The sequence below is a fragment of the Columba livia genome, chromosome 2 (genome assembly GCF_036013475.1).
Source record: "Columba livia isolate bColLiv1 breed racing homer chromosome 2, bColLiv1.pat.W.v2, whole genome shotgun sequence".
NCBI classification, from domain to species: Eukaryota; Metazoa; Chordata; class Aves; order Columbiformes; family Columbidae; genus Columba; species Columba livia.
The window spans coordinates 141,606,198-141,629,112 of NC_088603.1; the positions used below are offsets into that span (position 1 = coordinate 141,606,198).

Consider the following 22,915-nt stretch of genomic DNA (forward strand, 5'->3'; position numbering starts at 1 on the left):
TAAATCAGTCCTGCCAACATAAACCTGCAGTGCTTATCCAAACAGGTGACTCAGTAGAGCTGTTTCTCTGAGATATTCAAAATCTGCCTATTCCAGATAGGCCAGCGGGCCAGCTGTATTGCATTCATTTCTGATGTGTTTCAGGCATACACCCAGAAGAGGGAGCAAAACTGCCATATTTTAGAAACATGTAAAGACATCTGAAACAAACAAATAGATCCTCCCCCTGCCCCACACAGTTCTGGAAAAAAAAAGAGCTTTGAAAGTGACTTAAAAATAATATATTTAGTTTATGATATTTGAAAATACTTTATCAAATATGAGTATAGAGATATTTAATGTACCATTAACTGACTGTATTTTTTCTTCTGGATTTTCTGATATTTCTTTATGTTCTACATCTCTATCATCTTTATAAAAGTGGCAACTTTGATGTTTAGCTAAAGGCAGGCTGTGACTTTACTAAGTGATATTGCAACAAGTACTTTCTGTGACCTTGCTTGTGTACCTCTACAATTTTCTTTAAAATAAGCAGCAGAAGACTCAAGTTGATTTATTTCCCATATAGAGGGATTCACTAGTAAAACATTTAAAATTAAGTTTAGAGTAGAATTGATGGGATTTGCAGGTAGAGAATGAGAAGAGACTGCTACAGGACTAGGTTTGTTAAGTGCTTCAAAGCTGCAAATAATTAATGTAGCATTGAAGTCAATTTCAAGAAAGCATTTCTGGAGTAAAGGAATAACCTACAGTGCACCAGTAATGATAATATAGATATGTAGCAATATTTTTTATTACCTACATAATGACTTCCATTGAAGTTCTTTGAATGTATTCCTGGTGAAGCCCCAGGGAATGAATATTCTTCCAGTGTCTGGAGGAAGAAATGTAGATGAACTGTTACTGTGTCAAAAGGGGAAGATAAAAAATGGTGTCCTCAGATTTGCTGTAGAATGTTACCTGGAGAGACAGCAGGTCTTGCTCTAAATTTGTCAGGAAAACACTATGTGTGATGTTACTTATCTTCAGAAATTGGACAAGTCTAGTTCCTGTTACAGCAGGGTAGTGGAACACCAGCTGAGGCATCTGAAGGTTTGTTTCTCTCATGTGGGAGCAGCAGCAGTCTGGCATAAGGCCTTCATTGCTGACTTTGGGTCACTCCAGGCTGGCCTTGATGCCATTAGGAAGATGCTGGTGGTGCAAGGTGGGGCTAGATTCATTCCAGATATCATGTAGTACGTTTGGGACGATTCATGTATCATGACTTGAAGCTGTTTGCTTTCCCCAGTAGAGGTTTGACAGAGCTGAGAATATTTCTGTGTGAACTCTTGAGACCAATGTCTTTTTCTGTATTCTTGCTTTGTAATTTAAAACTTGTATAACATGAATTTAGCCTTTTTTGTGTCTTTAATTAATTATTCTTCTTGTCTTCTTCATGCATGAGTCTAAAGATCTTGTGTGTCTAGTTCCAAACATAGTTTCTCAGTTTTTGACAGTTTATCCCACAGTTCTAATGGCTTGTTACTGTGCTGTTTTGTGTTTAAGACGTACTAGCCAAATCCACTTTGACTCATTTTTACAGTAGTTGTCACCATACGTTATTAAGAACATAATTCCTTTCTGAGTGTTCATCTTATAAAACAAAAATAGAAGGCAGTTCTGAGGACTTTTCAGTTGCAGGAAAAGCTGACTAAATTAAATATGTCCCACTGAAAAAAGTGAAGACTTTATGATAACATAATTTAAAGTCTAAAACTAGAAATGGACTGATAAATACTTGTTCACAGAAATTTTAGGAGCTGAAAAGGATATAAAAGCTGAGTGGATTTAATAAAAAAAGACAAATTCCAGTAAAAGAGAAAGTATATAAAGATGTTTCAAGGACAGGGGTCATTATGAAAAGGGCTATTAGTGTCTGCAGTGTGGAGAAAAGAAAGGAAGTTTTCTTTGCATAAGAAAACTCCTCATCATTGGCATCTGGTATTTTGCTGCATCATCTTGTACTTCTGCAGTTTGCTGCATCGTTTCAGTTCACCTGCAACATTCCCAGTGCTAAGTTGCCATGTTTAGAAATTCAGAAAAACTGGAGATATGCAACTATTCTTATAATGTATTGTTTCCCTATTTTTAATATATTTCATATTGAATATTCTAAGCAAGGATATAAGAAATGCTGAGATTATACTTAACACTAGATGCACTGGAGCACACCACCCCCCTCTCCCAGGCAGTGGGTCGCATTCTCCAGAGGGAACAACACACAACCAGGGGCCATCCAGACACAGCGGGGGGAGCCTGGCTGCCTAATTCACTGTGGTGGGGGCATGAGCAACAACTGCATCTAATGAAACAGCTACAGCTAAAGACTGTATCTTTCATACTGGTGGGAAAAATCTGGATCAGTGCATCTGTCAAATCCTTCTAGCCCCAGTTCTTCTGACTCAAGAATCTCATATTCTTATATTTTATAAAATTTGTATGAGGTCTTTTTGTATAAATATACAATAATTTTCCACCTTTCTTTACACATAAGTCAAAACTGATTATCAGAACAGATTGAAGTTCATTTGTATTGGAAGTGTGTGTGGTAAGAAGTATACAAATATTTACAATTTGATCAAAGTTGACTTTGGCTAAAACAACAAATGGATAGATGGTGGCCTTTTGCCTTGGGGGGAAAAAGAGATTTTAGACACTATAATGCGTATTTATCTAATCAGAGAGGATATATGGAGCACTGACATTTTGCTTTTTGCCTGTTCATCAGCATATCTTACTGGTTCCCAAACAGAAAGCTCTCATCTAACAACTTATTTTCTTAGCTTTGTAGAGCATGAAGTTGGAAATGGAATTAGAAAATGGTGGAGGTTAAATGTTGAAGTAAATCTGATGGATATATCTATTTTTATTTCTCAGTTGAAATAATAACCAGTACTAGTCAAACTCTTGCAATGTTCTAGAAGTCAGTCAAACTTTTCACCTGATCTGGAGTACCTCCAGCCTGCATATACTCAATCTAAGAGTTGTACTTGACTGCTGATAAAATTAAGCAGCCATTTAAATTTAATGCTGACATGCTGTAAGAATAACTAAAGGTGTAGAAGGATGGCCATTGGAACCTTTTCTGGAAGTGTTTATATACTCGTACTATCACTTTCAGTATAAACATAAGACAGTAGCCTGTCTTGCTTTGTATTATAGGTTTTGGTTGTAGGTTTTTGTTTGTTTGTTTTGTTTTGTTTGTTTGTTCTTATTTTTTAAGGTTAACAGGTCACAAAAATATTTATTCAAAGAGTTACATTTTTATTCAATATTTATTTTTTCATGCTTGTCAAACCAAGTGTTACTATAGAAGCACTTCTAGAGTGCTCCTGAGTGGGTTGACTGTTTTCTAGGTACTTAGCTCTCAAAAAATTAGCAAGACTTAGGGAAGTTTTTCTTTTGGTAGGGAACTTCGGTATGATAAGTGATTTTGTTGACTAAGGAAACTACAATTTTTACATTAATAACCAAATCAGGAGTTCTAAGAAAGAACTCTGACCAAGAAGGTCCTGTCTTCTAAAACTGCCGTAAGTGTGGAAATCACTCTGGGTTTCCTGGTATTCTCCTATATTTAGGCTATTTGTTCAATATCCTGACAAAATCCTGTGTTTGTGATTACTCTCTGCCTACTTTTTATCTTATTCTAACTATCTCCACTATTTGACCTAAATGATTGACTAATGTTTTTTCCTAGAGGTGCCTATTCCTTAAATTCAAAGGTAGTTTTACGAAGGTCATTGAAATTTTTTGTGTGTGTTTTTTAAGAAGACTCTTTTGGACTCATCCAAGAAAAAGGAAGCAGAGATGGCATCAGTGAATTGCTAAATGTGTATTTTCACAGAGAAAAAGAAAGAATCACATTTTCATTAGGAAAAAAACAAAAAAAGATTTTATTTCCATAGTTTGAAAACAGAATGTTTCTTTTGAAATTTCTTATTTAGTACTTAGTACACATGGCACTTCAAAGACGACAGTTCCTGTTTCAGCATGCATATATGTGGTGTCATGAAATCATTATGGTGACAATTTTATTGATGTATTACTTGAAGCCTACAACTCCATCATTTTATAGGACATTTTATAGGACATCATTTTATAGGACAGCAGCCTGTGATAGAACAACACAGATAAGAAAGCTGCAGGATGACTATAGATAACACGTCTACATGTTAATATTTTGAATGAGAGATAGAAGAAAAAAAAATTAACAGTCATAGGCTAATATCACTTTATGTCAATTTATTTTGAATTTATAAGGTTGAAAATGTATTTCACATCTATCATATTCTTCTCCATCACTGGCTATTACTGTGACCATAGAAGTGGTTGTATCTGTGGGCAGTGGCTGTTAAGAACTTTGCAGGTTCAGCAAAATAAGCAGCTTCTTAACAATCCAAAGCAAAAATGGAGTTTAGAGTGTTGAATCTATCTAGTTAATTGGTCTAGATTTGGTCTTCACAGGAGATACCAAAAGATTTAAAACCTATAGTATTATGCTAACCAACCCGTTAATTAAAGTGTAGACCAAAAAAATCTGACAACCTCAGAAAGACTAATGTCTGGCGAGTGTAGCAAATGGAGTCTCTGTCTAGACGAGAGTGTACGTGCTCCTATTCATAGCTCTTTTTCTGAGTGGTTAGGTCAGAAATGCTGGTTTCAGGGTACAGGGTCCATAATTAGCAAGAAAGATTTTATTGAGTAATTTAATCCTAAAATAAAAACTGAATTGAAATCAAATCTGAGATATAGAAATTAAATGTAACCTAGTTGTGGCTTAACAATTCATTGTTAAAAATACTTTGTCAATTTAAAGTAAACCTACATGATTACTGATTCAGTTTTGTTTTGTTTGTTCCTTTGAATTATACCTTTGCAAAGATTTTTTACCAAAATATTTTTAACTTCCTTTTCCATTCACAGAAACATAAAGATATTGTAAGAAACTATATAGAGCACCAAGTTTTAAAAGCAGAAGAAATGATTGTGTAAATAACCTTGTTTTTTTAATTCCAGTTGTTAAAAATCAAAGAGATCAGAATATTTGACAAATTACATAGATGCTAACTTTCATATAGTATGTTTTGTTCAATGTTTAAGATGTTTACTAATTCTCTCCACCACAGGCCTCTAAATTGAATAACTAACCCAAATTTTTTGCCATGTTAATGACAGTACATTTGTTTAGATCAAGTTGCCCCAAGTGGTATTAGGTGAGTTGTAATGTAAGTTACATAATATTTCTGATTTTTTTTGGTTTATGCTAGAAGTTACATGGGAGGACCAGCAGAAAAAGGTGAATGGTACAATAACTGATGACAAACCATTGCCGAAAAAGAAACACCATTCTGAGCCAGGTTTGTCAGGGTTTGGAAAACCACATGAAAGCATGAGACTATAAAAAACACATTTCATGCTTTTGTAATGCGTGTGTGCTTGGTGTACCTTATTTTTTTTCAATTTGGTGTGAAATTTTTAGTATGTAGAGACCATTTAGATTACATAGTTCTGTCTTAGCCAAAATAGATCTGCTTTTGTAAAAAATTGTGTTAGAATGCACATGCATTAGAAAAAAGTGTTCTGGCACAATACTAGACTTAGCTTGCTTTTCAGTTTTGAATTTTGTAATGATTTATCTATATGTGCAAGCCTCAGGAATCCAAGTATGAGTTATACTGTTTCTTATTTAGTTGACCAAACCAAGGTGTCTACTGCATGTATGGTGGGAAAGTCATCTCCTAAAGACTTGAATCCGAAACCTTCTTGCACCATCACACGTGGCAAAAATAATGTTCCAATGTAATTTTAATACAAGCTGCATTTTATATCTCCATACCGCTGCAGTTCTCAAATCTAAGAGCACTCTTACTTCCTCAGTCCTGTACATGAATTAATTTCTTCTGAAACTAGAAATTATCAGAAACTTTCTTCACTCCCACACATAAAATGCAATTCTTTGACTCTGTCTTTATTCCTACAAACACATGGCAGTAAAAAGTAAACCTAATAGTGATCATTATAATGATGATAATGATAATAATAGTATTGTTCTCTCCTCTGAATCAGAAAATAAAAGGACCTAATCACATTAATTTATGCATTTGCAAAAGGCACGTGATATTATGTTGATAAGCACACTGCAAGGAGTAGTGAAAAGGAAAGGAAAAGAAAAGAAAGGATCTTTAGGTTTCATGATGTGTTTGAAGATTGGTCCACATCCACTCAAGTGAATGTGAATTTTTCAGTTCGAAGAATACATAGTCTCAGTTTTGAGCTGTTGGGTGTATTCATTATCTTGCTTTATCTAATAATAACACTTTTTCCCAGTCACACAAGTTTGACCAACTGTGCCACCTCCTAAATTAGTGCTGCAATCTCAGTTTTAGGCTCACCTAGTTTTTTGCTGAAGCTCAACTGCTGTACGGCTGAAAGTGCAAGAGTCAGAACTGAAGAAGAGCCACAAAATCTGGACTGACTCTGCATCCTAGGAACTGGGGAACCTGGCTGCAAAAGGCCAGATCAGCATCTCCTGTTTCCTGCCTTTTGACGCGTCAGAGGAAGTTACAGGATAAAACCAGTACTGCTCATAAGAGTCAGGATCAGAATGTAATGTATCTTCTTTTTCAACTGAGCATTTCAACTATCAGATGACAGATTCAAAATGCAATGTCTGCAGACAGTCTGTCCAGACTTTTACCTTACAGAGTAGCTAGGTAAGAACATTAACTCCATCTCCCAGCTGGAGTGGGCTTAGAACTGCAGTCTAGGCACATGGCACATTCATAGTTATTAGCAACACTTGTCTAGAGCCACCTTCCCCATTTTCTTAGAAATGGGAGCTGTATTTTGTTAGTTGCCTATTCTTAGGGCATTCTGGATTTTGGAAAATGTGTGAAATCTTGTAAGACAAAACCAAAACAAAACAGGTAGAAGAACAGAAATCAGAAGTAAATATCGGCATTAAAAAGTTGTCACATTAGAAGTGTTTTGTATATTAAAGCAAGATTTATCTGATATTTATCTATTTTTCCATCTGGAACAGCACTACTGACCTCCAATGCTTCAAGAAATACACAAAATTGCCTCAGAAAGCCACAGTCTCAACTGCCAAAATCTAGAATAGACACGAAGTTGAATAAAAATTGTGTTCTGCACTCTACAGTCCTAGGTCTTTCTGTGAGGGCTGATGCCTGATAAGAGCACAACTCCTGCTCTGATTTACATTATCAGTAACGTCTTTCATAGTATGTTCATGTGGGACGATTACACATGAGGCAGGAATATCTGAGGTGGTTCTGAACACGCTCTCCAATGGGCACCGACTAGTGCTTATCTGTATTCCTAGGATGCTTTTCCAAACCAATTCTCTCTCTTTGTCAAAAAACCCCATGTACTAAAGTGGTAGAAGTTGAGCAGTAACAAAATCAATGAGTGTAACAAAATCAATGCAACTTCCAGGATTTGTGTTACCTGCTACATGTGGCATACGTCTGTCCCCTATAGACATCCCTGTATCATTACACTTAGTTCATTTGCAAGACGTAGGAGTCAGGACACCTGGAAGGAGGTACCGTGACAGTGTACTCACCCCTGGGTGTTAAGATACATTGTATCTCTGACCATAGTCTACCAGTGATGTAGCCTGATGGAACGTGCCTAAATAAGCTTCAAATTCCTTGAAGATTTCCAATATGGGATTTACTCTCTGCACAGGACTGTGCTTTTGTTCATCTAAGAATGCTTTAAATGTTCTCTTTGCACAGAAAATAGCAATGTGATACTGATACACCTTAGTCCCTGGTTGCAGCTGGCAGTCTGCAGGGAGAAGTGAGGAAGAATACAGGCACCTCATATTGCTGTTGCTTTTGATTGCCTTTTCATACAAAGATTTTTCTGCTATAGGTTGTCTTGCCCTGTCTCTAAGTTTGGTTTGTTTGTTGATAATTTAACCAAACCAGTCACATGGAAAAAGCCATGACAGTATTATAACTAAGAAAATCTGTGAGAAAAAATAGATGTTGAATACACAAAATAGATACTAACTACACACATACACAAGAACTGAGACTGTGAGAAAATTATAGATGAAAACATAAATAGATAAAAAATAATTCTAAATAACAGAAACAATAACAGTAATGCTGTATCATATGAAGCATTAGTATTAAAGAAATATGCATGACTAGAAATGATATTAACAAATTTGTTGAAGGACAATTTAAGGTCATTAAATAAAATAGTAAAATGGTTCTTATTTTCAGGCTTTTCAATAGAAGATGCTGATAAAATTCCTGTTCTTGAATATCAGAAATCAACAAGTTTTCTTACCTGTACTGTAATCTCTAAGTTCTGAGACAATTTGCAAAATGATTGTTCAGTATTTTACAAAGAGTCAGTTGTATTAATGCGGAGATTTGGAAGGATTGAAAAGGCAAAATTGCAGAACTCTAGGTAAGCACAGCATCAAAATTCAAGCCGTGTCTCACGTGAGTGTGCCCTTCCTTTAGCCAATGTGAACACTCTGTCAGAGAACACCATGTTCTCAGGACACCACCAAATCAAAAAGCGTGTGGAATAGTGATTTGTTCCTATCTAATATTCTTAAGCATTTCTACTTTTAGCACCCCTGTCTCTGAGTTGTAATAGATGACATGCGAAAGAGAGTAAAGCTATAGTCTTCTAATCACATTTTCTTGGTCAGTAAAGAAAAAAAAACAAAAGCACAGCATGCTAATAGTTTCACAAAGTTCTATATTTTGATATCTGATGCCTTAAAAGAGGTTGGAGAAAAAGTAGGCTGTGGGTAGGAATGTCCTGTACTGATACTCCATCAGGGAGAAAGCACATAGTTTAGAGTACCAAGGCAGCAATACTCGTTTCTTCTTCGTCAATTGTTTCTGAAGTGTTCAATCAGTCTCATTATGCAAAGTTTTGGAAGCCGAATGCAGTCTAGCAAACTGTGTCTCCATCCAGAGATGATACAGCTAATGCAGAAACTACCTTCATGAGATAGCAAAGGAAACGCTATTGCTTTTCTCCTTTTTTCTACTTGGAGACAATAGATTTGACGTTCTTTCCCTGGATACTCTCCTGTCATGGTTTCATTATCATTGCCTGTTGAGAAGATTGCAGTGTCATCAGACATACAGTCTTTGCCAAAGACAATTTTAATTTCAAAGCGACAGTTGAAGAACAGAAACATGGGCAAGTGCTGGCATATTTGAATATGGTTGACTAAAAGGAAACAGAATAGTTGAAATAGATTTATGCATCTTGGAATGGAATGAAGTGAAAATGGAGTGTTCTTGTACTTATTTCTGGGAAAACCGTATTTCTTTAATATAGTACTAATTTTTTAGAGGAATCATAACCACAGTAGATTAAGCATATCAGAAAATGCATGCCTACAGATGGTAAGTCATTTTATGTACTGACTGGCTTTCAGTTTGAAGGGTATGCAAATCCTATGAAAATGCTGAGTTTTGAAAAGCAGCAAAGTGGGTAGAATTTACAAAAAGAGCTACATGTTGCATGTATGCAGATTGTTTACCTGTGACAAGTGAGGAGTAATGGCGATTGAATATATGGCATGACTGATTTGTTGAAAAAAAAGAGCAATTGCACCCTTACCAGAGACTATTCTTGCACTTAATAAATGGTGTATTTAAAGCAGATAGTCCTCTAGTATATTTGCTTCTTTTAAATTCTACTTTTATCTTTTCCTATACCACTTTGAAAGACAGTATGTCTAGTCTGTACTGAAGAACAATGAACAAAGAATTGGATTCAAAAGAAAAAAAAGGACTCTGTGCTTGGGAATTGCAATCCCAGTGTGAGTAGGACACATATGTAGTCAAATATTGCACTTCAGTGTCCTAGCCAAATTGCATTAAGTCTGGGTATAATTGTAATTTAAGATGGATCAGAAATAGTGCAGTGTCCTGAAAATGTCTAACAAACCACATACCTTTTTCTATATAACCTTTTATTTTTTTTTTTTTTTTTTTGTGTGTGTGTGTGTGTGTTTTGGAGACCATTCCTGCAATCTTAACTATGTGGTCACTTGGACAATCTGATTCTGTGGGTGGTGAAACTTCTTGACATCACTAGAACGAGAATAGATTTAGAATAGGGAGATATCTGATTTAGGATAGCTTATCTATCCTTTCTTGACAATAGAGGGTGTATTTGTATCTATGCTGTTAAGTATCTTTTCTGAAGTAGTACTGATGTTTGAATACCTAAATCACCTAACTTATTAGTGACATCTATTGTCTTTTCAGGATTTATTCTATTTCAAATTGAGTGTGTAACTATAGTGCATTAATGTCTTTATTTCATTTTAAAATTATGTGAACTTTACTCAGAGAAACAAAATCCTAAAAGCGCGCTCTGAATTTCTCAGTTTCTCTCCTGAGACTCGTGAAAAAGTAATGCAGTCCACATGATTTCTTTTGGTTTATAGAGTTCATGATACTTAGGATATTTAATATTTCTTGTATGTTGTTTTCTACCTTCTTCTCTATCATCCTTGTCTTTTGGTAGTAATAACCCACATTTTCCATATTCTTACTGTCTTTAGTTAGCATATATTATATATAGCATATATTATATAATTGCAAAATTAAATGTATTGCTTCTGTCTTTTCTGTATTTTATTTGTCCTAGTTAGTCTTCTGCTTATATTTTTGAGGAAAAATGTCAGCATTTGTTCAGTATACAGCTGTGATTTTGTGTGTATGGATTTACACTTCAAGAAAAAGAACTCACCTTTAACTAGTTATTACCTCATTAAAAAAATGAGAAGTGTGGAATGGGCTCTGTATCAGCAGGAAGGGTAACTGGATGATGTGGCTTAATGCTGTTAAAGAAGATTAAGGAAAACTGATTTTATTCATACCCCAGCATAGTCAGCCTTTCACTCCAAATCTTCTTTTAGCAAATATTTCTGCTCTTAACTGTTCTGCTATATACTCTTCCTCTTTTCTCTGTATCCTTAGCTGCAGAGTTTGAATGTTGCCAGGGAATCTCTCTTCTGAGGGTTAGAGGTATTATGTCATTCTTCAGGTTTAGTCACATCCAGACTAATGACACAGAGTTATGAAACATACTGACTCCATGAAACATATCTTAAAGTTTCCTCCGTGTTTTAAGATTATGCTTATTTGATTGTGCTATTGCACATCTTATTTTGTGAACAGTATACAGAAATAAGGTTTTTGAAATCTAGAACTCACAGAAATTTCTGAGAACAGGTATGAAAAAAACTCAAGGGAAAAAAAAAAAAGAGTAATTAACTCACATCTCTTTGTCATATGCTACTTTTAGAATTTCAGACGAGCATGTTCGATGTGTAAAGTTTTAAGCGTGTTTTTTGAACACTAAGTTCCTAAATAGTTCTCTTTAATGAGTGACATTGCTTATAAGGAAAATTCTGCATCAAAGCATGATAAAATAGATGGTAGTTGTTATATTTTATTCAGACTTGCAGTACACTACCTGGTTTTCATTTACTTTATAAGTTTATTCATTGAGAGTATAATTTGTTTCTAAATCTGTATATAGTACCCTCATACATACCACTTTCCTGCGTCAAAATGAACAATTGATCCAAATAAATTCTAGTTCCACAACAAAGCAATGACTATGCAAATGAAGAATGCCTGTTGATGTGATGTAGATTTAATAGAATTTTATTCCATGATTTTGTTCTGGGATTTTAATATATTTCTGTCAACAAAGATCTATTTTAGTGGATTACAAGCTACAAAGCCAGAGAATTCTCAAACTATTGTTTGGGATTTATGGCATAATCAGGCGGAGATTGGTTCACATAAGTGCTATTGTGTCTAAATTAATCGGTCTATTAGTACTTCCTTCTTATCATCATTAATTGAAAGAAGTCAGTGCATTACCATTGCACAAATATTACGAATTTATTAATATTTACAACAATTAATTCAAAAATATTACAAGCCATGTATCTCAAGAGATGAGGTATCAGCTGAACAGATAACCAGAGTGAGAAGATACCTATTATCTTTTATTTTCCTCTGTGGCTTCTATTGGAATTATTCTTCATAATTAAAAACTTTTTTGTTTGACAAACACGTACTTTGCATGAGGACTTTTAAAAATATAATTTTTAAAAAATATTGGTATATGTGACTGATATGCAGCAAAATAGTGACCAGTTGGTTCTAAAATCTTCAAAGGGAGCTTCCCTGGTAATCAGTTGTGTCTGCACTGAGCCTCACTGATAGTACTGGAATGCCTTTCATTACCATAGCAGGCAATTCAGAATTTGGAAATAATATTATTCTACCCATCCTTTGAAAATTTCTTCAGAAGGATTTATCTTAATGCAGTATATGTCTTAAAGTTATGCATTCTTATGGACAGTAAAAATAATTTTTGACCTATATAAGGATAAAGACCTTTGCATGACTGTTTTTGACATGGTAGGAGTGCTTGCTTCAGAGCTATAGATATATAATACAAAACATTTTCAGAAATTTTCAAGTACTTCAGCTAGGGTTTTGGTGGTGATAATAATGATTGATTTATTTAAGAGTTATAACAATTATTTCTACACTATATTAATACAAGCTATAATACATCAAGGTGAAGTAGATCTTTGTATTCACTTATTTCAATCTATGGATTCATTGTACTTGCCCAAATAAAAATATATTTATATGCCATTACTTCTTTATTTTTTTTTAACATATGTGTACATCCTTTTTCAAAACCATTAGCTGTTTTTCTTTTGAATTGCATCTCATATTCAGCACTCACATATGTTCTTTCTGTAAGCAAACTTAATTGCTTAAAATATGCATTCTAAGTATACATGTGATGAGCTGCTTGTGTTTACAACAAAGTTTTGGCACAGTCTTGGCATTTGATAGTAGATGAAAATTATAATCTACCAGTTATAGAAAAAAATTGCTTAATTATAGAACACGGTGTTTATCAGATGAAATTTACTGTTGTCTTTAGTTGCATTTTATTTATTTATATTGCTTATTCTAATTCCGCATTTTTCAATGGCATCTTGATATTGACTGTAAAATGTGGATAAAATTATGGTGTGTGAACCTTTTTGGAATTCTTAATTGAATGTATGCAGTGTTAATGAATCAAGGGCAATGTTTTCTGACTCATTAACAAACTGCAAGGTGAAATTAGAGCTTATAGATATATTTTTTAATTAATATTTCTGATTATTTTTGGAAGAATGCGTTCATTTTGCTAATGATGGTTGCTTCACGGTTCTTTGTAATTATTATTACTTTTCAAGATGAATTCCTCCCATTCTTTTGCTACAAATGGATTTTCAGTACAGAGAATGACACTGTCCCTCAGATGTTCTCCATGTCTGAAATGGCAGTGTGTTTTTGAATGTGAAGTAATAAAGTAAGTAATGAGACAGTTGCTTTGGCATTTGACTTGCATGCATTTCCAGTAATTTAGACTTTTGAGAGATGAGAGTAATATTTTGTTCTGAAAACGTATCTGCTGAATTGACCGTGAGAGTTAATATCTGTACATTCTCTTTTCTCACATTCTGTATTTTGATCTTGGTAATAATACCTTTGGCACAGTGTGACAATAATGCAGTCCTTTCCAGAGTGTGTTATGTGGATTCTGAAATTCTTGAGCTTGTATATCCTTTTGAAAAAAAAAATCTGTTTCCTTTTTGCTTTCTGCTTTGGATATGTGAAGTTTGGTTCAGCATATATTACAACAATTTAAAATTGAAAAAAATAATAATACACTTCCCATTGTTGATGTTAAACTGAATGTTCGGTACTTTGAAGTAAGATGATACTTACGTTGAAGTAGATAAAGTTCCACAAGGTTGGACAGTCATGAATGAATGCATTTATGCTAGTTAACATACCTTTTACTATCCAGCTTTTTCTTCAGCTTCATTACAAGAATTGACTTTGCTGTCAATTATAATTTTGGTTATTTCCTCAGCTCCTATACTAACCCTGTCTTTACTGTTCCTTTTTAACAACAGTCGTTTAACCACTTCTTCCTCAGCTTTTTTTCCTTCTGGTGTCTGTGTTATTTTTTTCCACACTTACTAACTCTGCTCTGCAGACTTCTCTCTAAAACAATTTTTGGCCCTTTCCCTCAGTGTCAGTTTTAACCTTCTGAATACATCCTCTCACGCCCATCTCCTTTGTCTATGTCTGTCCATTACACGATGTGATCACAGAAGAAGCGGAATCATCAAGGAGAAGAAACTCAGGTCTGTCTCTTCTACTGCTTTTCTCTGTGTTATTTTGGTTCATTTTACCTTTCCTATAGATTTTGTCACTGCTCACCTCACATACTTTTCACTCTTTTCTGCCTCAATATATGTAAATATTGGCAAACTACAAGTATTTAAGTTTGAGATACTCATGTAATTTTTATTAACTATAAACTATGTACTCTACAAAAAGCATTAACTGATGACATGTGTGCTATACCTTAAGACTTTAAACTGATTCGATTTCTATCATATCAGGGTTTATTTCCCATCTCCATAATCCGTAAGTTAGCCATTAAGTTTTCAACTAGCACATGAAAACAATCTATAATTTGTTTTATCTTTGCATTTGAAAACTGCTGCAAAAATTATGGAAACTCTGATATAACTATTTATTTTTCACCCTTGGGAGGATATAATTTGAGAACTGAATAGTTTTAGCATGTTACATTTTATGGACTGGAATTTCAAACTTATCTTCATTGAATTAAAACTATTTTGATTAGAAGTAAAGTTGTTAGTTATCAAAAGCTATTGTCTCATGCCAAAAAGGGGAAAACATAAGGTTATGGTAACACCAGAGAGCAAGAAGTCAAAACATTGAAGGAACTCTAACTTAGAAATATTGATCATGGCTTTTCTTTTGTTTTGTGCATTACTTGTAGTTTTGTCTTTCATACCAAAGTTTAATCTGCCATTTTATTGAATACTTTATATTACTGGCAGAGAACTTATATCTAGTAAGGCATCCTAGCTCTGAAAATGCAGTAGCTGTTCACACTTCCTTACTTGTTCCATTGTGGTATGTCAGAACAAGAACAACAAAATTCCCCATATTTAAGTTAATTAAATTCACCTATAAAATTTTAATTTTACAATTACTGTGTTCAAGCTCTCATTAATTTTCTGTGCCTCTGCTATTATCCCAACAAATTAGATAAGCCACTTGGATGCCGTTTATCTTCTCAAATATGAAGCATTTTTTTGGTACATTGACCAGTCTGTTAAACTTGGGTGGTATTTTGTCATTTTTCCTGTTTTCGCTGGTATGGCTGGCTCCTTCAGATCTCAGTTTTACCTTTGGTACTACTCCCCTAGAGCCAGATGTTATCTTTATGGAATTTTGCAGATGTTACTTTCTGTGGTTTTTATATTAAACAAATCTCAATACAGAAATCACTTAAATTACAGGGGAAAAGAAGTTGAGTATGGATAAAGAAGACAATTGGTGGTGTGATCTAAATTCCATCTTCCGTAAATCATCACAATTAGAAATTAATCAATTATGCTGTATAAAGACTGAGTTAAGTAAACTTGTGCTTAAGATCCATTCCCAGTTCCTCCATGATTCTGAATCTCTTTCATTACAAAAATGAAATTAGAGGTTTGGGTGATCCGTTTCCTATTTGTTCGTAATAACAGAAAAGGAATCTTGTGGACCTTTTTATTCAAGAACCTTCGTAAGTTATTGATTGAATCAATACGTTGAATCAAAATATCAAATCAATACATCAGACTCCTGGGATTGGATGAAATCAAACCTTAAAATTATATCTAGCATCTCAAAAAAACACATCTTTTCATGACCTATGTTAATTTGATATATATGAGAAAGCAGTATCTGTTTATTATTAAGTTTTCTAGACTTTCCTATTCAGATGCACTTTTGCAAAACCCTCACTTACCAACAATAACAAATGTATTAGGCACTGATAAATGTAACTGTATAGCACAGAAATGCAAAAACATGATCAGCAGTTCAGTTGCAAAAGTTATTGTTATTGCCCTTAAGCTCAGGAGCAATTAGGTTTTTTTGTGCATAGTTGTAACTGTTTACTGCAGGGTGACAATAAACCGTGGCAAATGCTCTCTGTTAACCCTCCGCCCTCCCCACCACGGAAAGGCAATAGGAGGAAAAGGGAGAGAGACTCGCAAGTTGGAAAAGTTAGAAATGCTTTACTAACGCTACTAATAAATAGAGAAAACAATACAGAATATACAAAACCAGTCTTGAATTTCCCGGGGTAGCGCAGTGTTGCCCGCGGTGGAGCTGTGAGCTGGCCTGGCTCCTGTGGCAGGGCAGGCACCTGGAGGACCTGGGCTGGACTCCCAGCAAACTGGAACTGGATTCAGGGATGCCAGGTCTGGAACCAGGCCTCAGATCGCAGGCACTACAGGAAGGGTCCTCTTCAGATCCCAGCCATGGTCGAAGAGAGCAAGACCCTCGTGATCTCCCACTTTTATAGGGTGTATGACGTGAACGGGATGGAATACTTAGTTGGTCAATTTTTAGTCACCTGTTCTGTCCTCCCCTCCTTCTAAATACACCTCTCTCACTTACAGGATGTGTGAAATTTATCAGCAACCTTGGCTGCCATAGCTATAAGTCTAAACCTGGGCCTCTTCTGCATACCATTGCTACCCTTATCAGCTCTGGAGTGAACAGTGTCTGAGAAAACATGCAGAAATTCAGAAAAGTGCAGTTACTTAAAAGAACTTAGCTGAAAGGAAAATTTACTAAAAGAGAAGCTGTTTTTTTTAAACAAAAGCAGGACAATAGTAACATATTTTCAGATGTGCATTTAAAACTGGTAGTCTTCCATGTTCTACCTCAATGACAAAATAGCTTACCCATTTCAGTACAAGGCACTTGGTGCAGCTCTGAGCCCAGCTAAAAGCAAGGGTGACATTTCAAAATCACACCTTTAGAAGGAGGTGTTTTCCTATTCTTCTAGAATTTGCTTTAAAAAGTGTGGAATTAGGATTATCCATTTACAGGCTTTGTTAGGAAATGCTTTTCACAGTATTTAGCATGCTACCAAACATTCTTGTGAATTAAAGGATTAGCTATTGATTTTAGGTGTTATTAGACCAAGAGGTGTTGTGAGAGCTAAATATCTAAATATGTGAATATATTATTGAAATAAAAATATTGCCATTTCCTCTCTTCGGACAGTATAATATTTAATTGCAAAAATGAGAACATTTTATTCCCTGAAAAAATCTAGATTTTGAAAAATTGAACAGTCCTATGGGAGTGCATACAAAACTTACATTGTATATTTCCAGTGCACAAAAGCAAGTTCAGAAAGCCAATAATAATATTTTTATATAAATTTTTTAATCTGATAGCAGTGCAGCTTGATAGAGTCCTTAATGACTAAATGCTGTTTTCCTTGGGTGAAGGAGAAGCTTTGCAATTTAAAGTTTTCACATTTTGTTTCTAAAATAATATTTTGGAAATAATTTAATATGTTTCCTAGGATTTAAGTATTGCGAAAAGTGTCATGGAGACATACGCTTGTTCACCTCCCTATGTGTTCAGTATGAGCAATAGAAGTAAACCCCTGCCTGCCAAAGAACTTGACTGATGAAGCAGATACCTTTCTTTTCATCAATGAGATGGTTCAGCCCAACCAGTTACTGTTGTGCCAAAAACTATTTGCAATTGCAAGTAATACTTACTGTGGTCTTCAAACATAAGAGATACAGTAAACATTCTTCAGCCTAGGCCACGATGTGAGCTGAGTCAAGTAACTGTGCCCAAAAACTGATTGCCAAACTTTTGGAAAGGCTGATCGTAACCTTTTAAAGGTAGTCATTGTACACGTAGCACAAATACTGCTGGCTAATTAATTCTAGTTTTATCCCAGGATGAGAAGGGATGGAGTAGCAATGCCCACTCATTGCTGCTTTCTAAGGAGGCAAATGGAAGTTAGAAAATGGAGTAGTGGGGACAGCTCCATTTCTAAAGGGCCATGAAAGACAGAGAAATAGACATTACAGCTCTTTTCTGCAACATCTGGAGCAAAGCTCTCTTGTTAAGAGCACTTGAAGGATTGATTAGAGTTTTTGCTAACTTTGAGAATGAAATTCAAATAGACAAGGACTTTAAAACTTTTTTTAATAATTTTTATGGAAAATGGTGTTTCTTTATAGTAATGTGATTGCTGGGGATGAAGCCTACGAAAACTAAAAAAATCCTATTAAAGATAGGTGACCAAACTGGAAGAGCTCATATGCCTGAACAATGGAGGAGCAAACAGCAGAAAGGTCTTGCAAATAAACTGTTGGAGAAAGCAAAGGCAAAAAATTTGTATGACTGAGAGAGTTTGAGATCAACAGCAGTAGAAGACAAAAAGAACAGTTATTTGGATTTTTTTCTTATTTTACAGCATCATGAGAGGTTTTTCAAGCCTTCCAAGAGTGAATCTACTGTGATATCCTTACGCTTTGTAAACAGAACATGACACCCCTCTATTTTTAATTCATTGTTATAGTCAGTACACACCTATTGTCGGTGACACACAGTGTGTCACCTATAGTCAGCTACATACTTGTCTTTAAAGACCAGAATGGAGGTTTGTTTTGTTTTAGTCTTCCTTATGTTGAAAATAAATTTCTGGATGGAATTTGTAACATTTTAACACAAATATTATTAAATGTCTTGTGGATCTCTGTAGGCTTCTGTGATATTTAGTTTGACAGGCCTGTTTAAAGTCTGATACCTTGCACTGACTGAGACTAAATTTAATGTCTAACTCTGTATTTAGTTAACAAAAGCCTAAGGGATAGGTAAATTCAAAATTCAGTTTAAATATATTTAGCATGAAAATAGATGTATCATGTTGGATGGCTGGGAGGCTGTTTGTCCTTATTTTTACTTTTTATTAGAATTAAAACCAGAAACCAAAGGCCTCAAAATCCAACCCCTGAAATAGCCATCTGTACTGAACCACATAAATGAAGGTTGATGTTCAGTCTGCTGAAGAAAAAAATAGTAAAAATGTCAGATTATATAATTACAAATGAGAGCATAATTGTGCAAAAGACAGATTAGTGTTACATATATTTTTTTTAAATCAGTAAAGGTTTCCTAGTTGAATTTTTAATTCTCCTGAGTTGTACATGCAGGTGCACACACCAATCACCACCATTGTTTTTCTTTTTGTTTTAATCTTTGACCATATTTCTCATTCTTAAGATGCTAATGAAAATGTCTTGCATTCTTAGGATGGCTGAAGAATCTCTAGTAACAGCTGTTTGCTTTTCTGGATGCAGAGGCATAGTTATCATCAAGTGTTTGTGCCCATGTTTTCAAGTGGCTGTGTCAGAATGTGAATTATTCTGTGGTTGTACTGTGGAGTACACCAGCAGTGGGACTCTGAGGAGCTTGCACGCTTGGCAAAGAGGATGTTGGAGAGCCTTACAATAAGACTGTGCTCTGGCTTTCCTGAAGACAATGCAAAATTTATAGCATGGCCAATATGAACAGATTTTTATGAGGACAGAATGTAAGCACCCACTGACTCCTAAGATATTTTTTCTTTTGTATTTTCAAAATCCTATTGCATAGCATTTGTATGGGAAAGATGTCCTAGAACTCTTTGGAGAAGTGAAATGGGGTGGTTTAGGTAATATTCCTCTTACTGCTTCTTTCTTTTTCCATCTTGACACTCAGTATTTTTCAAAAGCCCCAAAAATATATGTAAATATTTGTATGAGGCAGCAAGGACAAATACCACAGAGCACCCTGCAAAAATCACTTTGGAAAAGTATCCACACCCCAATAAAAGAGAAAAAAAAGCTGGTCATCACCCTAATCATTACTTTAATAAACATGCAAAATGGAACTTCCCAGCATGCTTCAAAAGACCTTTGAACTTTACCTGCTGCCCTGATCTAACCCTAGTGATGAAGACCTGAGCTGACCCGTGATTCCAGAGATTCTTTAACTTTCTGGCCTAGATCGCCACACCATCTTATTCAATTCTTTTACTAAGTAGTGCCACGTATTCTGCAAATAATCCGAAGTAACATTGTTAACATGGTTTAAGCATTGTGATTAAATTTTGTTTAATTGGTGAGAAATGTCCTCCGGGTTTCAGGCATTGTTTAGTGTGTTAAATTTGAAGCCAAGAAGAAAAAAACAACAAACCCATGAAGCAATTCTCAAATAGAAAACAGGAATGCAAAGCATGCTCCCCCACTAGGAAGCTGGCTAACTGAAATTGTCTTCATTCTAGCAATCCCTTTTATGGACAGTCATTGACAATTCATTCTCATTTAAACAGTAATAAAAAGAAATTTAAACAACCTTTTATTTTTTTTTTCTTGTTCCACTTTTCTGTAGGTGTCAGCCATATTATTTTCATTCAGATTGTGACTTGGATCACAGACTTTTTGGAAAGGCCTTGCTTACTGCAACGATAGTTTTTTTATATTTGCCACATATTGGACATAAAGTCCTGGAGCAGAGGTCAGCAACCATTTATATCACACATCACCTGGTATTTTGCTTGATCTGTAGCAGTTAGACAGTTAAATTTTTCATATTGTAGACAGCCAGAATGACAAAACTTAGAGGTAATTTCTTAGAGGTAGAACTGGAATTGAAGGGCTCTGGAAACAGGAGGAAGTGGCATCCTTTGAGTGCAAGACCTTTAACTGACAACTTCTGATGTTCAAAGCAAATAACTTAGATTTTGCTTTTACAAGTCAATCTTGTTTCCTTTGCCTGTTTTGATAAGAATATTGTTCTAAGGATTTTTTTTCAGTATAAAATCGGCTTTCCTGTATTCTCATAAATAGCACTTCCAAAGAAATCTTTAGTAAGAAATTTGGCTACCAAAAGTTAGGGTCCTATATATACATTTGATTTTTAAAATAAAATGTTAGTTAATAATTTGCACAACTTTGAAAAATCAGATTCAGTTTTCAATAAAGCAGGTTTATTTTAGGCCTCTGCTTGAGCTGATGCAAATATCTTTTTTCTGGTGAAAATCTCTTTTTTTGGGTGAAAGTACTATCCTGAACCAACCTGTTGAACTGCTCCCTGCACAGCTAAAATTCATTGCAGGAGAGACAGTTCAAGAATCATAGAATAGAATCATAGAATCATTTCAGTTGGAAGAGACCCTCAGAATCACTGAGTCCAACTGTAACCTAACCTAAGTCTAGCACTAAACTATGTCCCTAGAAGCAGGCTCTAAGCTCAACTTTGGGGCAGTCAGCTGTGAGAGAAGGGAGAAACCCTGGGAGGAAGACTATTAAGCCCAGCACCTCACAGTTGTAAATTTAGGGATGCAGAGTCAAACTTCCCATTATTTTCCCAAGGAAGCCAGCAATTTTTTGAGCAATTATTCAACACTGCCTTCAGTATCCATGGCTAGGGAAAAGTCTCCTATCCTGCTTCTTCTGTGGAACTGTTACTCTGTTTGGACATGTACAGAGATGGTCATGTTCTGCTGCAAGGTACATGGGGTCCCTGCTCTATAGGACTTTTGGGGCGAGGTGGGTGAAGCCTGCTAGGGTGCTTTGGCCATGGCACCTCCAGGTTCCCATCAGAACAGCAGAGCTCATTGAGTTAAGGCATTTCCAATAAAATATCAAAGCCATTTAAAATCAGTTTTAGTTCTTGCTAAGTCCGCTCTTGTATGAGTCTCTCGATCAGAATTCCTTTGTGTTCATTTTATCTTCCAGATACATGTTAGATTTTTAGATACCTATTATATATATTAGTACCTGTTGAAAAGAATAGACCCTTACAGGACCAGGGGAACATAGCTGTGTCTACTATTTTATGAAATGTCAGTGGTCATTATAATAGCAATTTCAACTGTGATGGTGGAAGAAGGTTTTGGGATAAGATCTTTCATCATTTCAATCTCTCAAATCATATAGTTCATCTCTGTATTTCATCAATATCTATATTCTGATTAAGCTGAAAATATTTAGTTATTTTCTATAATATACAGAAATGTCTCCTTCATGAAAGCACCTGTTTTTTTTCTCCACCTTGTTTACTTCCAAAAAACTTTAGTTCTTAAATTGATGTAATTACACACAGGATACAGTATATGCTTTTCACTTTGTAAACCAAGGTTATTTCAAGTGATGCCAAAAAATATTGACTAATGTGATGTTATTGAAGAAATCATGTAAACAGAAATACATGAAGATTTTTAGGAATGACTGGTGACTGTCATTTTTTATTATTCAGTTTGAGACATTTTAGAATGATCTCATGGTAATTTATTGGTTTTCAGCATTTTCAATACATTAAGACTCTATATACTTTTTTTTTATTTGAGCACTTCATAATTGGGGAAACCAAAAGCATTAATTGCTTTAGTATCAGTATTCTGAACCTGCTCTTAATTCTTTTAAGAGGCAATGACTAGGCCCATAGCTGCTGTGAAGATCTTTGCTGTTGAGAAGTTATAATAGCAATGTTTTATTTGGTCAATGGACAAAACCAATATTGTTCAGTTCTGCTGCTTCCCACCCAAGTAAGATCCTTCTCACTTCAATCTTCTGTTCATTCTTGTACTTCTTCAGACAGCTCTTCACAATACAACAGAAACCTCAGTTTGGAGAATAGGATCCACTGTGTGGACCTTTCTTGTAAAAATCTAAAGGAATTGTTCACTGTAGAGATTTCTAATAAATGTCACAGCATTTCAATTACACTTTAAAATTCAAAAATGTAATTGAATTTTATGCTTGTTAATACTATGGTATTCTTTTTTTTATAAGTCAATTTTGCATTCTTTTTCAATATACTTTTTAAATATGGAGCAAGAACAAGTGTAAGTCAAACAGGTTTCA

At 34.9% G+C, this 22,915-nt stretch overlaps 1 protein-coding gene across 49 annotated transcripts in view; it reads left to right on the top strand.

The window, feature by feature from the left end:
- RIMS2 (regulating synaptic membrane exocytosis 2) overlaps positions 1-22,915 on the top strand; it is a 469,796-nt gene that overhangs the window by 345,792 nt on the left and 101,089 nt on the right. For 23 of the 49 annotated variants that reach the window (XM_065054186.1, XM_065054187.1, XM_065054195.1 and 20 more), the window contains one exon: positions 14,270-14,302. The exons of 24 other annotated variants lie outside the window; for them this stretch is intronic. In XM_065054186.1, coding sequence (XP_064910258.1) covers positions 14,270-14,302 — 33 coding nt within the window. The remainder of the gene's footprint in view (positions 1-14,269; positions 14,303-22,915) is intronic. 2 more of the 49 variants (XM_065054179.1, XM_065054199.1) reach the window with 1 other exon arrangement.